Below are 17,025 nucleotides of genomic sequence, written 5' to 3' on the forward strand. Positions count from 1 at the left end.
CTTGCCTGGAGAATTCCATGGACAGAGGAGCCTGGTGGGCTACAGTCCGTGGGGTCACAAAGAGTCAGACAAAGCTGAGCATGCACACACACATCCTTACGACACTGGCAGTACGTGGTAAGTACTACACCAGGAAGTGGTAACTGGTTTTAGTTACACACAGATAATTGAAACACTTGGATCTCCAGGGCAGTTCTTGGTTCTGAGCTCCAATCTACATAACTGCCTGGGATTTACTTCCTTTTTGTGCTTTTTTATAAATCTGTTTAGTCCTTTTTTCAGATTTATTGAGATATAAGTGATAAAAATTCTATATATTTAAGGTTTATAACTTGATATTTTAATATACATATATACATTGTAAAATGGTCACCATAATAAAGCTAATAAACATACCCACCACCTCACATGGGCTTCCTTGGTGGCTCAGACAGTAAAGGATCTGCCTGCAATGCAGGAGATGTAAGAACCATGGGTTCGATGCCTGGATCAGGAAGATCCCCTGGAGAAGGGAATGGCACCCCACTCCAGTACTCTTGCCTGGACAATTCCATGGACAGAGGAGCCCGGTGGGCTACAAGCCATGGGGTCACAAAGAGTCAAACACGACTGAGCACCTAATACTTTCTACTTTCACCACCTCACATACTCCCTGTTGTGCGCGTGTGATGAGAACACTTAAGATACGTCCTCAGCATATTTCAAGTATACAATAGTGTTAGCTATACAGTCACCATTCTGTACATTAGACCTCCATGGTTTTTTTCATCTAGTATAACTGAAATTTTGAACACTTTGACCAATATCACTCCATTTCCCCCCTAAACCCCTGGACACCATCATACTCTCTGCTTCTTCCACAAGTTTAGCTATTTAAAATTTGCATACAAATAAGATTTTGTAGTATTTGCCCTTCTGTGTCTGGTTTAAGACCTAAATTCATCTCCTATCATGTCCATTCCTTTGGGGAAAAACATCAAGGATCTATCAGAGGTTGCCCCCTTTCTCCCAAATGAACTTTGTATTCCCCTCTACGCTCCTAGCATCATGACCTCCCTGTTTGAGCATACCAACAAGAATTTGGTCAAAGAGCTTGGAGGCAAAGACTTGAAGCCCATCCAAAACCCTCAGAGTGCCAACAAATTCTGTCTCCTGAGTCTACTGAGGCAGAAGAGCTGGACCCTCTCTCAGTTCTGGAAACAACCTGATGTTCCAGTTGACAGCATCCTCACAGACATCCTGGAGCCAAGTTCTTCAGTCCCAGGTAGTGTCAACGAGGGGTGAAGGAGGTAAGGAGTAAAACACAAGGGCGCTCACAATCGAGCACCCAAGAAACCCCTAAGACACCTGCACAGGTAGATGCCAAACCAGCCTTGCCTCAAGACACAGGGCAAGGAGCCAGGCTTCTTTGAGAATCTAACTAATTAGCTGGACCCAGACACATTTTAGCACACTGAATCCTCACAGCAGCCTCTGAAGTGGGGGTTAATAGCTCCATTTTCATAAGAATAAATTGAAATTTATTTCCCTGGTGGCTCAGGCGGTAAAAGCAGCTGCCTGCAATGCAGGAGACCCGGGTTCGATCCCTGGGTGGGGAAGAACCCTGGAGAAGGAAATGGCAACCCACACCAGTACTCTTGCCATGGAAAATCTCATGGACGGAGGAGCCAGGTAGGCTACAGACCATGGGGTCTCAAAGAGTTGGACAGGACTGAGCAACTTCACTTTCACTTTCAAATTGAAACTGAACAAAATACCTTGTTCAGTTACACACCTGGGAACTGGTAGAACTGGAATCCAAATCAGGTCTGCCTGGCTGTAAACCCCAAACATTTTCTGCTAGGTATGCTGCCCCATGGGGCTGATGCAGTGCCTGGAGAGATGATGCTCAGGCTCTCCTGGATCTGCGTGCCAGTGATATCATCCCTTCTTGGAATCAGGACATCATCCCTTGCTATCCAACCCCTGGAGAGATGTATTGCTTGTCTGCAGCAGTAATTTACATTTAAAACTTTAAATGATCAGCTGCTTTCTCCACTGAGATTTACATGAGTAAGAGGGATGGGGTAGGGACTTCCCTGGCGGTCCAATGGTTAAGACTCTGCACTTCCACTGCAGAGAACTCAAGTTCAATCCCTGATGGGGAAAGTAAGATTCCATGGGGAGTGGCTAAGTAAATAAAAATTCACAAGTGTATATATATATATATATATATATATATATATATATATATATATATATTTTTTTTTTTTTTAAAGAGGGTTAGGATAAAAAGAGGACTCAGTTATTCTATTTCCCACACCAGCTGTTCCAGAGTGAATTCTTGGCTAAACCTAAGGTCATTTTTTTCTATCCCCAGAGCCTGTAGTGACAGGAAAATTCCTCTTAAGTGACAAAATGGTCCAGACGGAGGCAGCTGAGGTGGATGTGACTGCTGGGTTAGAAGTGAGTGCATCAGGGAAGGCTTCCCAGTCCTATGAGTACTCCCTGGAGGTTCAGTCTGTTACCATCTCAGCACGCGACTGGGAAGACCTCCAGAAGAGGTGAGGCCAGGGGAGGGGAAAAACGGGTCAGGGAGCCCCAAGGGCTCTCCTTGTGGGCAAGGAGGCGTCTAGCAGAGCTTGTTGCTGAGGTTCAGAATGAAGAAAATGCCATCCCATATCATGCTGCTCTTCTTAGATGTTCATGCATTCACTCATTCACGCAACTAATAGTCATTATCTTACACACACTTACTAAGACAGTGGCTGCCCACCACTGCCCTGTTATGTGCTGGGCACGGAATAGTAACAAGACACAAACATCTCTGCCCCACCTTGAGAAACCTGTGTGCAGCTCAGGAAGCAACAGTTAGAACCAGACATGGGACAACAGACTGGTTCCAAACAGGAACAGGAGTACATCAAGGCTGTATGTTGTCACCCTGCTTATTTAACTTATATGCAGAGTACATCATGGGAAACACTGGGCTGGATGTAGCACAAGCTGGAATCAAGATTGCCTGGAGAAATATCAATAACCTCAGATATGCAGATGATACCACCCTTATGGCAGAAAGTGAAGAGGAACTAAAGACCCTCTTGATGAAGGTGAAAGAGGAGAGTGAAAAAGTTGACTTAAAGCTCAACATTCAGAAAACTAAGATCATGGCATCTGATCCCATCACTTCATGGCAAATAGATGGGGAAACAGTGGCTGACTTTATTTTTGGGGGCTCCAAAATCACCACAGATGGTGACTGCAGCCATGAAATTAAAAGACGCTTACTCCTTGGTAGGAAAGTTATGACCAACTTAGAATATTAAAAAGCAGAGACATTACTTTGTCAACAAAGGTCCGTCTAGTCAAGACTATGGTTTTTCCAGTAGTCATGTATGGATGTGAGAGTTGGACTATAAAGAAAGCTGAGTGGCGAAGAATTGACGCTTTTGAACTGTGGTGTTGGAGAAGACTCTTGCGAGTCTGCTGGACTGCATGAAGATCCAACCAGTCCATCCTAAAGGAAATCAGTCCTGGGTGTTCATTGGAAGGACTGATGTTGAAGCTGAAACTCCAATACTTTGGCCACCTAATGCAAAGAACTGAGTCATTTGAAAAGACCCTGATGTTGGAAAAGATTGAACGCAGGAGGAGAGGGGGACGACAGAAGATGAGACGGTTAGATTGCATCACTGACTCAATGGACATGAGTTTAGGTAAACTCCAGGAGTTGGTGATGGACAGGGAGGCCTGGTGTGCTGCAGTTCATGGGGTCGCAAAGAGTCGGACACGACTGAGTGACTGAACTGAACTGAACTGAAAGCCATTTTTACTTAGGGTAGACAGGCAAAGTACAGGGAGTAAGGAAATAATCAATAAAAAATAAATTAATAAAATATTAAAGGAGACAAAGACTCTGAGACTGTTTAAACTCTGCAAGTGTCCAGTGATTTAACTTACCTCCATGCATACAGGCAAAGATGGATAGCCAATGAATCTCTAAGAACTTAACAAAGAACTTAAGTCTTTACACCTTTTAAAAACTGAGATGCCAGTTTAAATAGATTTTTATGAAGGCAACAAAGGTGGAAGCCCATGTTAAGGAAGCAACTAGAAACTCAACAGAAGTTACTTTGACAGGGCATTGCCCAATTTCTGTCTTCCTTGTGTCTTGCCAGCCCTTATTGGAAATAGCATCTGCAAAGACTGTCTTGCAGGAAAATATCTTGGTTTCTGGAGCTAAGAAAATAAAAACCATTTTTCTCCTTGATGAATAAAGAGAAAATTTCTAGAATAAATTGTATCAGCTAGTTTCAAGTAAGATAAGTAAGTCTGAGATCAAAGCTTTAAATATAAAAAGGCAGTTAGATTTTTAATAAATGGGATGTGGAGGCTGTGACATGTTTCAGCTACAAAGGTAATCACAGTTTGTGATGAGGGCTCTGAACGTAAGACAGGAAGAAGTAACAGAGAATGTCTGGAGGGAGGGTAGTCGGTTTAGGTCTCTGAGGGGCTGAGTTGAGTTCAGACCTAAAGAATAAAAGAAGCAAGCAAGAGTGGGATGAAAGGGATCCAGAGGAGGGGTTAAAGGCAATGAGGCAGGGCAGAGGTGGGTATTGTCAAGATGTTGGAGGGGGGAGGCTGCAACTTCGCCAACCAAGATGAAGGTAAAGGAAAATGAGGCTCAGGATGATATCAGATAACACAGCCCTTAGACACCAGATAAGCAGCTTGAGAGCAGAGAGAGAAAAGCTGACTTGAAATTCAACATTAAAAAAAAAAAAAAAAACTAAGATCATGGCATCTGATCCTATCACTTCTTGGCAAAAAGAAGGGAGGAAAGTAGAAACAGTGACAGATTTTATTTTCTTGAGCTCCAAAATCACTGAGGACAGTGACTGTAACCATGAAATTAAAAGATGACTGCTTCTTAGAAGGAAAGCTATGACAAACCTAGACAGTGTATTAGGTATAAGAAGCAGAGACATTACTTTGCCAACAAAGATTCATCTAGTCAAAGCTATGATTTTTCCAGTAGTCACATATGGATCTAAGAGTTGGACCATAAAGAAGGTTGAGTGCCGAAGAATTGATGCTTTTGAATTGTTGTGCTAGAGAAGACACATGCGAGTCTCTACAACTACAAGGAGACCAAACCAGTCAATCCTAAAGGAAATCAACTGTGAATATTCATCAGAAGGACTCTTGCTGAAGCTCCAATACTTTGACCAGCTGATGTGAAGAGCCAGCTCATTGGAAAAGACCCTGATGCTGGGAAAGATTGAAGGCAGGGGAGAAGGGGCGGCAGAGGATGAGATGGTTAGACAGCATCACCGACTTGATGGACAAGAATTTGAGCAAACTCTGGGAGACAGCAGAGGACAGAAGAGCCTGGCATGCTGCAGATCATGGGATCTCAAAGAGTCAGACATGACTTAGCAACTGAAAAATAAATGACTTGAACTTCACTCCAAGGGCAATGGGAAAGCTCAGCCCTGGATCCTCAGTGACCACCTCCACTGAAAAGCAATCTAAGAGTTTCTCAGGCTTTCACACAGCTGTTATCCAAGGCACCAATCCCAGCAGGGACCTTGAGTGGAATCAGAGATGACTCTCAGAAATGAAATGGAGATGAAATTTGTCTTTAGGACTTCATGCCACTCACATCTCCCACCCAAACTTACATCTTCAAGCCAGTCCTACCCACCTACCAAGGATGTTCAATCCATAAACACCCACCTATACTAGTCAAGAAAAAAAAATCATCCAAAATCCTCCCAGCGTCATCATACTTTATCTGTATGCTCCACATCCCACCCTGATTATGTCTCTGGACAAGGATGGGTGTGGAGGTCCCCAGGTTTGACAGCAGGATCTCCTAAGGACTGTTCTCTATCATCCAGACTTATCTACTTCTGGATCTTCTGGTCAGAGGCCCTAGAGCTGGAGAACTATAAACTGCCCTCTAAAAGAACTAACATAATTTTGGAAAAGCCTTAAGAAGATGGCTTGCATACTCTCACACCCATCCCTCCATAAGGGGGCCTCTCCATCATGCATACCAGGGACATCCTTCTTAGCCTATAAGCCAGTACCTTACCACCATTTAGGGCTCCACACAGACTCTGCACCCTTCAGGTCCTAAGGAGAGGAGTAACCTGAGAAGCCATCTCTTTCGCACTCTGACCCTCCTCCTCCTTTATGCCCCCTAGGAAAGTGTTGGATCAAGAGCCGCCATTTCTGAAGCAGTGCCGGACCAGAGGGGACAACCTGTATGTGGTGACAGAGGTTGTGCAACTGATCAACACAACCGTCTTGCAGGACAGCAGCAGTGTGAATGGCACAGGCAAATTATCTATCCCTTGGAGTTTTTATGTCAAGGTATTGTGTTGTCCTGAAGTGGGAGAGCCAGCCCAGCGTCCCTTTCCAGGGACTCTGGACCCTCTTAGGACCTGGTTTCAGGGGGTGGGGTGAGTGGGGTCATTACTCCCCACTTCTCATGAGCTGAGGAAGCCTGACCCCTGACCTGAGAGTCTGTCCAACATCCTCTCTTTATTATTTCAGTACATGGGATTATTCCATATTGATAAAATGGGCAATAGATTTAATTATTTGAGATTATATTTTGCTTTGGGCAAATGATAGATCCTTGAAATTACTAAACTGTAGTTGCTGTACTACATTCTTGTGTGGTTTGCTAGAGGAAACAAGGAATTGTTGTTTAGTTGCTAACTCATGTCCAGCTCTGAGACCCATGGACTGTAGCCCGCCAGGCTCCTCCGTCCATAAGATGTCTCAGGCAAGGATACTGGAGTGGGCCACCATTTCCTTCTCCAGGGGATCTTCCCAATCCAGTCAGGGATCAAATTTGTGTTTCTTGCATTGCAGGTGGGTTCTTTATCACTGAGCCACCTGAGAAGCCCAAGGAATCATTAACACAAAATAAAACTTTGGCAGTTAAAACACCCTAAATACTGTGATACCTGAAGCAGAAAGTTTATAGATTCAGATTTAAATACATTCAAGCACATATGATGTATACAACTCACTCACGATGGCCAATTATAATCTTTTAAATTGATTTAAACAATATATTAAAGTATATGCAATATCAGCTAGGATTCACAGAGATAAAGAAATTTTGTGTGTGTTATAGCATGTTTTCTATGCAACATACTTTGTGTAAGTTGTCCTCATTTAAGAGATTTAGGAACTAAAAAGGGGGGAAAAAATAGCCTGAAATATGAACTAACTTTCCCCAAATCAGTTAACTTCTCCGGGGGGAGGCCAGATTCCACCTGCATGATTTGATTCCAAAGAAACCTGAAATAAATAAAACATGATTCCAGTCTGAAGGACATTTTGATGTTCAGCTTTGGGTTTCCATCTGCTTGTGCTGGGCATCTGGACTTCGCGAGAACAGGAGGAGAAAACCCAGTATCCTTTCACGTAGGACGACTGCTCGCAGTGTCCAGCACGGTTCTGATATCAGCTCCCGGGCCGAGGTGTTGTCACAACAGCTTGCTTCTCATCCTGGTTCACGGCCGCCTCGGTTTTGCCTGGTACCCCTGTGTTTCAATACGTCAGAGCTCTCCATGGCACTGGTCTACACTGGACTCTCTCAGGAACTCCAGGGAGGAGGCATCCTGGGGGGGTCAAAGCACAGAGCTGATTCTGGAGAGCCAGTGACTCATGAGGTTGCCTGAGGACACTGTATGTGTTTCTGGGGAACAGTTCCCTGATCCAAAATAATTAAAATAATAGCATCTACAAAGAGCTTATGATGACACATTTTTTTTTTTACTGGTGTGTAATTGCTTTACAATGCTGTTAGTTTCTGCTGTACAATGAAGTGGAGCGCCCATACATACACATATATCCCCTGCCTCATGAGCCTCCCTCCCAGCCCCCCACCATCCCACTCATCTAGATCATATGATGATATATGTTAATCGTCATTTGGGTCTCCTAGAATACAGGAATAACTCCATGTGACGGTTAGTTTCATGTGTTAGCTTGACTGGTCCACAGGGCGCCCATATACGTGCAATAAAAGCATGACATTGAGAGACGTGAAAGTAAATACTGGACCAAAGAAGAAAAAAAAAAAAATGGGTAACTGGAAATCAGGACCAGGATGGGGAATGGGAGGGCAGGAGGCTGCTGGGTCCTGGCTTGCGAGCTTCTAGAAGCTCATGCACACATGACCGTGTTGCCTGGCTTCTCCCCCCAGAGCACAGGAGACAGATCGGGTCTGAAAGTGAGACAGAGGACGCTGACTCTGCCCCAGGGCACCGTGATGGCCTATAAGAGGAAGCAGCTGGTGTTCCAGGAGAATGGTCAAGGTGAGCAGAGCCTGAAAGGGGCAGGGAGAGTGGGAGACCACCCAGAGGCCACCCTGGCTTCCCTCCCTGCTGGGGGAGGGGAGGAGCATGATTTCTCAGCCTCCCACAGCCACCTCCAAGCCAGCAGGGCTGAACCATGGCCACACGGAGACCCAGACGCAGTGTCCCACATGGAGACAGACACAAAGGGGGGCCGACGTGGGGTGTCCTTAGCACCAAGCAAAGAGCAGCCCTGATCCCGACCATGTCTATGCATTCAAGGCCCTGCCTCTCTCGGCAGCTCACCTGGGGGAGCCGCAGAGCCCCATAAGCCCAGGTAAAGCTCATAAGACAGTGGCTCGTCATAAACAGAACTGCAGATGTAAGGCCATTTCCTCCTCCAGGGGGTCTTCCCAACCCAGGGATCGAACCCGGGTCTCCCACACTACAGGCAGATTCTCTACCATCTGAGCCACCAGGGAAGCTCCAACAACAGAACACAGGAATGTATCTGTAATACATCTTTCCCTCACTAGCCTCAGAATGCACAACCCCCAATACACACACCCTCGCTTTGGGTTCTGACTTCACATCAGTGAACCAGTGTCATCAAACAGCAACCACACACCCAGGAGGAACAGTGAGCACTGGGAACACAGCTCAGCGTCCTTGGCGTCATCTCTCTCCGCTCCCAAACGCTGACCCAGCTAGAAGCCGTCCTGACACAGCTGAGGTCCAAGGGGAGAAGGTGCCCTCAACACACACACAGACACACACACACACACACACAGGCCGTCCTGACACAGCCTGAGAGGATGCCCTCAACACTTGCACACGCACACACATGCACACACACCTATAGCACCCTCTCTGTAACATCTCATCAAGGCCAGGTCCTGGCATCACTTGCCACCTGTCAATAGCAGTAGAAAAGAACTGAGCTCTCCAGTCTCATGGGGTCAGAGGACATCAGCTTCTGGAAAAGGGCCAGTTCTACTGAGAGTAGAGACAAAGATGGAATCCACGGCTAGAGACAGACCAGAGACTGTGCAGAGGGCATCAGGAGATGGTAGTGTTATTAAAGAGTGTGGGGAATGACAAAGTGTTATTTATTTAGGAGGGGATGAGAATGAGCCTCATTTTCAAAAATATGTTTCTAAGTGTTCAGTTCAGTCGCTCAGTCATGTCCGAGTCTTTGTGACCCCATGAACCGCAGCACACCAGGCCTCCCTGTCCACCACCAACTCCCAGAGTCCACCCAAACCCATGTCCATTGAGTCAATGATGCTGTCCAACCATCTCATCCTCTGTCATCCCCTTCTCCTCCTGCCCTCAATCTTTCCCAGCATCAGGGTCTGCTCAAATGAGTCAGCTCTTCCATCAGGTGGCCAAAGTATTGGTGTTTCAGCTTCAACATCAGTCCCTCCAATGAACACCCAGGACTAATCCCCTTTAGGATGGACTGGTTGGATCTCCTTGCAGTCCAAGGGTCTCTCAAGAGTCTTCTCCAACACCACAGTTCAAAAGCATCAATCTTCGCCACTCAGCTTTCTTTATAGTCCAACGCTCATATCCATATATGAATACTGGAAAAACCATAGCCTTGACTAGACGGACCTTTGTTGACAAAGTAATGTCTCTGCTTTTTAATATTCTGTCTAAGTTGGTCATAACTTTCCTTCCAAGGAGTTAGCATCTTTTAATTTCATGCAATCACCATCTGCGGTGATTTTGGAGCCCCCAAAAATAAAGTCAGTCACTGTTTCCACTGTTTCCCCATCTATTTGCCATGAAGTGATGGGACCAGATGTCATGATCTTAGTTTTCTGAATGTTGAGCTTTAAGCCATCTTTTTCACTCTCCTCTTTCACCTTCATCAAGAGGGTCTTTAGTTCTTCTTCACTTTCTGCCTTTAGGGTGGTGTCATCTGCATATCTGAGGTTATTGATATTTCTCCCAGCAATCTTAATTCCAGCTTGTGCTTCCTCCAGCCCAGTGTTTCTCATGATGTACTCTGCATATAAATTAAATAAGCAGGGTGACAATATACAGCCTTGACATACTCCTTTTCCTGTTTGGAACCAGTCTGTTTTTCCATGTCCAGTTCCAACTGTTGTTTTCTGACCTACATGCAGATTTCTCAAGAGGCAGGTCAGGTGGTCTCTTTCAGAGACCATCTCTTTCAGAATTTTCCACAGTTTATTGTGATCCACACAGTCAAAGGCTTTGGCATAGTCAATAAAGCAGAAGATGTTCTTCTGGAATTCTCTTGCTTTTTCGATGATCCAGCGGATGCTGGCAATTTGATCTCTGGTTCCTCTGTCTTTTCTAAAACCAGCTTGAACATCTGGAAGCTCATGGTTCACCTACTGTTGAAGCCTGGCTTGGAGAATTTTGAGCATTACTTTTCCAGCGTGTGAGATGAGTGCAATTGTGAGGTAGTTTGAGCATTCTTTGGGATTGCCATTCTCGGGGATTGGAGTGAAAACTGACCTTTTCCAGTCCTGTGGCCACTGCTGAGTTTTCCAAATTTGCTGACATATTGAGTGCAGCACTTTCACAGCATCATCTTTGAGGATTTGAAATAGCTTAACTGGAATTCCATCACCTCCACTAGCTTTGTTCATAGCGATGCTTTCTAAGGCCCACTTGACTTCACATTCCAGGATGTCTGGCTCTAGGTGAGTGATCACACCACCGTGATTATCTGGGTCGTGAAGATCTTTTTTGTACAGTTCTTCTGTATATTCTTGCCACCTCTTCTTAATATCTTCTGCTTCTGTTAGGTCCACACCAGTTCTGTCCTTTATTGAGCCCATCTTTGCATAAAATATTCCCTTAGTATCTCTAATTTTCTTGAAGAGATCTCTAGGTGTTAACTGGTGGGAACCAAAGACAGCGGGACTCAGGAGAAAGAGCATCATCACAGCCCTGCCTGCAAGTCATGCCTTACCAGGAAGGGGTGTGCGGGGCCTCTCTGCACCATTCAGGCCAGAGGGTGAAGGGAGAGGGCTGTGGGTGCAGGCGTGTGAAAGGATCCAGCAGGAATAACCTGGGCACTCCTGACCTGGCTTCTTCCCCTTGCAGCCATTCTTCTCATCTCACATGATGACAAGCGGAGAACCTTCCCAGAAGATAAGTTCCTGTGTTGCGCAGTGTCTCTGCCTAGACCTCAGTTTCCAGGTTACAGCAGCCCCACAAGGCACTCAGTCCTACAGGGAACACTCCTCCAGCAAGGTCCTCCACCACCTCCTAGTTCCTTCCCCTGCCCTTGACCCAGGCACAGGCCCCTTGGCCCCGGAGACAGCCACTTTCTCTTCTGAATCCTGAAGGAGAGTCCTGGGGGCGGGTGGGGGAGGGAGGGAGGTACTTGCCAAGGCTCCCGGTCTTCAGGCAGCGTGTCAGCTGAGAGATGAAAAATAAGGGGGAACAGGGAGGAGTTAGAGAGGCTGGGAGGAGGAGGGACAGGAGACGGGAGGGGTGAAAAAGCACCTGAGTGAGCTTGTCTGTTTCTCCTTCCAGGGGAATTGCAGGAGCTGCAGATGTCACCAGGTTAGTGAGTCATTTCAGAGCCGGGAAAGTGGGATTGGACCCCAGGAATAACCTGGGCTCTCCTGACCTGCCTTCTTCCCCATCCAGAAATTCTTTCCATCTCAGATGATGACAAGCAGAAAGCCTTTTCAGAACCTGAGTTCCTCAGGAGGGCAGGTTCTCTGCCAAGCCCCCAGGCCCTGCTGAGCCCTGACCATCTCTGGATGCTAATAAAAGCGGTGCAAACTGCTTAGCCCAGGTGTTAGTCTGCAAGGCAGACCCAGAGGAAAACTACCCTGCTTCCTCCATAGCCTGCTATCTTTTCTGTCTTTCAGAAGCCATAGACCTTTGTGGCCACAGAGAAAGTCACTTTTCTCCTTTGAATACCAGGACAGGTAATGAGGGTGTGTGTTTGTGTGCATGTTTTGGGGGAGGAGAGGTTAACACTTGGCAAATGAGCCCTTCTGCTTATCTCTCTGGAGAAATGGCAGATGTAATCAGCGATGGGTGAGTGGGTGATCTTACAGCCAGGAAAGTGGGCTCTGATTCCTTCCCAAAGCCTCCCGTCACAACCCAAGTCCCATGTGCTCGCCTTTGCTGTCCTTACCCATGGCGCTGGCTCTGGTGCCCTGGGCAAGAGGAAGGGATGGACAGAAAGTGGGGAGTTCGGGGAAGTAGGCAGAAGTTCAGAGAAACCAAGTGTCCTCACAGACTAACTCTTGGATGGGGAATTTAATTTACCTTCTAAGCACCATAAGATGCCCCAATCCTCACCCAATTGGTGAGTGTGTGTTTGCTGGGATTGGGGTAGGGTCCTAATGGCAAATACAAGTCTGGAGAGAAGAACAGATGGCCCTGCCTTTGCCACCACTGCCCTGGGGCCTGGCCCTAGTTTCTGTGGAATGGGAAGGGTCTGGGGGGGCCAAGGAGGTGGAGGGAGGGGCTGGAATGGGGGGAGGAAGAGGCTAAACAAAAGGGAGGAGGTGTTAGGAGGGCAGGACCCTCCAAAACATCTCAAGAGTAAACCTGGGGGATGAGAAAGTGAGATGATCCCTTGTGACTCTTTCCAGGAAGAACACAGGAACCCATTTGCCGAGGTCAGTATTTATGACGAAACCTGGGGCTTCCTGGGTGGAAAACTGCAAAGCTAAGTACCCAAAAGGTGATGTGCACGCAACTTACAAAACTGAGTTCTACTTTCCAGCTGATACTTTGTACAGTCCGACTCATTCATTCATTTGTGCACACAACAAACCATTGCTGAAAACTACTCGAGCAACAGGCATTATTCTGAGCAGTGGGGATACAGCCATGGGCCAAACAGAAATTCCTGCCTCAGTGGACTGCCCCTCTTAGCAGACCATCTGGAGGCCACCTGAAGTCTCCTAGGAGAAGCAGAGAACCCCCAACACCATGCCTTGGTTGTGTCTGTGGTCACAGATGATACAGGCAGTTACACGATGAGATGGATAATCTATGCATGCCAGGTGCTACCCACCCCCCAAGCATTTTAATTAGTAAACTCATGTAATCCACATAACATTCCACTCAATACATGTGGAAACTGGGCCCAGAGCACCTAGAATTCTCATCTCTAGAGCCCATCATGAGAATCCACATTGTTCTATACATGACCCAGAACCGAGCGCTTGGTCATTTTCTTCCACTTCTTGTGATCTCTTTCCAAAAATCTCCTTCTCGCCTCCCAGACCTCTACCCCTCTGCCTGCTACCCCCTGGCCCCTTCTCAGCACTAGGACTGCCCACCTTTCCAGCCTATTATGATAGCTTCATCCTCAGAGTTCAAACATGCCGTCTGCAGAAATGCTTTTGGTTGGCAGATAAATGGGATGGAGGTGCCCAGCTTATCACACCACAAACCTTCTAATCAAAGAATTGTCCCCCATTTTCTAGCTGATGTTGATGTTGAGGACAGATTTCAAGTCCCTACAAAATGAGGTTTCCAGGGAAATGGAGGCAGTGGCTGAGCTCCCCAGGGACATTCGAGATGCTCTTTTCCATACCATCCTGGCCAAGCTCAAGGACCAAGGGGCTCTGCAGGACCTCACAGACATGGTGAGAAGGGGGTCCCACTCTTCCTAAGGCCGATTAGAGTTGTGAAGGGGCAGGTTTAGGAGGTCGACGACAGACACCCGGGGAAGGTAGGCTGAGGAGGGGACCCCAGACACAGGCCCAGCAGTGACCAGGTCCAGGGTTTGCAGCCCACGTGCTGCAGCTGCTTGGAATCTCCTGGGGGAGATAAAGAGCCCTCCCCCTCCTACCTGAGTTAATCACTTGTAAACTCAAAAGATACTGGCAGAATTGTACCACAATATCTACTGCTATTACTATTATTGTTGTTGTCATCTTAACTAATAATACGGGTCTTCTCTAGCTGGATGGGAACATTTGGATTCATACAGGCAGCTTCCTAAGTGAGATGCAGGAAAACTCAAGAAATGTGTGGCTTGAGTCAAGACACATCATTTACCTCCTTGAAGCCTTACTGGGTAAGAATGACTTGAGGGAAATGTGGGAACATCACAAATTTGGCCTCTAGACCCAAAAGGAAGGGATTAGATGCCATCTGCCACCTCTCTAATGGGGGCTTCCCATGTGGTGCTTGTGGTAAAGAACCTGCCTGCCAATGCAGGAGACATAAGAGATGTAGGTTCAAACCCTGGGTGGGGAAGATCCCCTGGAGGAGGGCATGGCAACCCCCTCCAGTACTCTTGTCTGGAGAATCCCATGGACAGAGGAGCGGGGAGGGCTACAGTCCATAGGGTCATAAAGAGTTGGATATAACTGAAGCAACTTAGCACGCATGCACACACCTCTCTAAAATCTTTCTAATGACCTTCATCTCACATCATTCGTCTCTGCAAGGTCAGGAGGGCTCAGTGAGATAAATTTACCATAGAATATAGAACCAGCCCAGGACCTAGAAAGACCAGCCCAAGTCCATCCAACCTATCACTAGGTGTGGATGATTTCAGGCTCCAGTCTGGACTGTGTTACAGAGCATCCTGGAAACCATCCCAAGAGCAGGAGAGAACTTGATCTTCACACCTAACGGGTTTTATTCCTCTGCCTCAGGGTTCCCCTCTTTTGGGGTCCCCTAGTTCACAGTGGGGCACTGACTCCTCACTGCTCTCTCTCCCCAAATGTCCCCTTGTCCCCAGTGCTAAGTGACATCCAACATGAGTTGCTGGCCTGGTCCATGGAGAAGAGGATCCTGCCCCAGCAGCAGGAGCTGGTGAGAAATCAACCCCCAGGGGCCAGCGTCCTGGGACGAGGGTGAGGGAACCAGGATAAGAATGATCCTGAGGAAAGAGAGGTGACGTAAGGTCCTGCTGGCACTGGGGACAGAGCCATGTGGCCGCTGGAAACTCCCTGCCTCTCCCTCTGGGGAGCAGGCCCAGGGGATGGGGTCCACCTCAGGAGGGTCTCCACCTCCATAGCAACCCCAGCAGGGCGTGCCCACAGTTCTAAAAGAGCCACACAGGAATGTACATGTGGGGGCTCATGCTTTTCTCATACAGTTGCCATTTGCAAATTGTCTTCCTCCACATATATGTATACGTAAGTACATATGTGTACAGATGTATGCACATACATGTATGCACACATTGCATAGATACACATGTACACATGTAATTGCAGATAACACTATTTAGCAAGGTCGATGTTAGTATCACCCATTTGGCAGCTGAGGAACCAAAGTTCAACAATTTTCAGAAACATATCCAAGCTCACCCTGACCACAGGTCAGAATAGGATGAGAGTTCTGGGTCCCTTGACTCCATCGCTCTCCTTCTCCCATGACCCCGAGAGGCCCTGGCTCTCTGGATAGAAGGTCTTGATTCCCAACCTCAAAGGCTGGCCTGCAACAGCTGACCCTGTTTCCTCCAGGTGAAGAGCATCCTGGAGCCCAACTTCCTGCACCCCTGCAACAATCCCTTCACCCTGGATCCCAAGCTCCTCGCCTCGCTGGAGGAAGAGGGGTTGGCTGTCACCTTTGGCCTGCTGCAGGAGTGCGGTCTGAGTGTGGCACCTGACAACCCCAAGGGGACTTGGGACCTGGAGGCCAAGGAGCCCCTGTCTGCCCTGTACGGGTCCCTCTTGATGCTGCAGCAACTGGCCGAGGCCTGAGCCCTCACTGGGGGCACTGAGTCCAGAGAGGCCTGGCTGCATCCCGGTCCAGCTGTGAGCATCCTCTGTGCTCAGGGTACATGGAGCCCCACCTTCTGCGACTCCAGTTTGGGTGGAGAGAGATCGATAAAGACCGGAGGGAACATTCTAGGGTGATGGAAATACTCTGTAACTCTGTATCTTGCTAAAGGTTTATGCGTTTGTCCAAACTCAACAAATAGTATCTAAAGATCTGAACATTTCATTGCATGTTAATTTTACTTCAAAGAAATGTACATAAAGATTGAACTCTCATGAATAAGCATTCTGAATTGCATTGGGTAAAGTGTACTGACATCTGTAACTTACTTGGAAATATATCAGAAAATAAGATGAACTGATGGATGGATAGAGAAGCATGTGATCTAGGAAATGTGATAAAACATTTAAAACAAGAGTTCTTTTTCATTCTGAAGTGTTCTTGTATGCCTGAAATTGTTTCAAACTTAAAACTAGCCCCCACCAACACACACACACATAATTATACCTGTGCGTCTGTCAGTCAGCCTGGGAGTTTTCAGACAGTGCCTTCTGAGCTGTGGGTTCAGTTCTTCCTTCATTTAAGGAAGATTCACTCATACCACTAAGCACATTATACATTCTGTTTGTTGAATTCTCTATTTCTCAGTCACCAAATGTCCTTGTGCTGTGCTAAGTCCCCTCATTTGTGTCTGACTCTTTGCGACCCCATGGACTGTAGCCCACCAGGCTTCTCTGTCCATGGGATTCTCCATGCAAGAATACTGAAGTGGGTTGCCATGCGCTCCTCCAGGGGATCTTCCCCACCCAGGGATCGAACCCATGTCTCTTACCTGTCCTGCATTGACAGGTGGGTTCTTTACCACTAGCGCCACCTGGGAAGCCCACAAATATCCTCTGGGTCCTCTAAATACATTTTACCTTGTCTATTCGCTATAATCTCTCCTTTTCCCTTTTGCATTCTCTAAGATCATGGCAGGTCTTTCCTCAATGTCTGTGAGTCAACCCTCAACTGCAATCAT

General features: G+C 47.0%; 1 protein-coding gene across 1 annotated transcript; it reads left to right on the forward strand.

Annotated features, from left to right (window-relative positions):
- Positions 1 to 1,047: 1,047 nt before the first annotated feature.
- On the forward strand, positions 1,048 to 15,985 carry GSDMC (gasdermin C). The gene is given in 13 exon segments (XM_065903563.1): positions 1,048 to 1,264; positions 2,360 to 2,543; positions 6,192 to 6,360; positions 8,213 to 8,324; positions 11,391 to 11,450; positions 11,826 to 11,855; positions 11,943 to 12,011; positions 12,336 to 12,345; positions 12,873 to 12,931; positions 13,770 to 13,909; positions 14,229 to 14,343; positions 15,016 to 15,089; positions 15,746 to 15,985. Coding segments are annotated over 13 exon segments (1,479 nt in total).
- The last annotated feature ends 1,040 nt before the right edge of the window (positions 15,986 to 17,025 follow it).

The sequence above is a fragment of the Muntiacus reevesi genome, chromosome 12 (assembly GCF_963930625.1).
Source record: "Muntiacus reevesi chromosome 12, mMunRee1.1, whole genome shotgun sequence".
NCBI classification, from domain to species: Eukaryota; Metazoa; Chordata; class Mammalia; order Artiodactyla; family Cervidae; genus Muntiacus; species Muntiacus reevesi.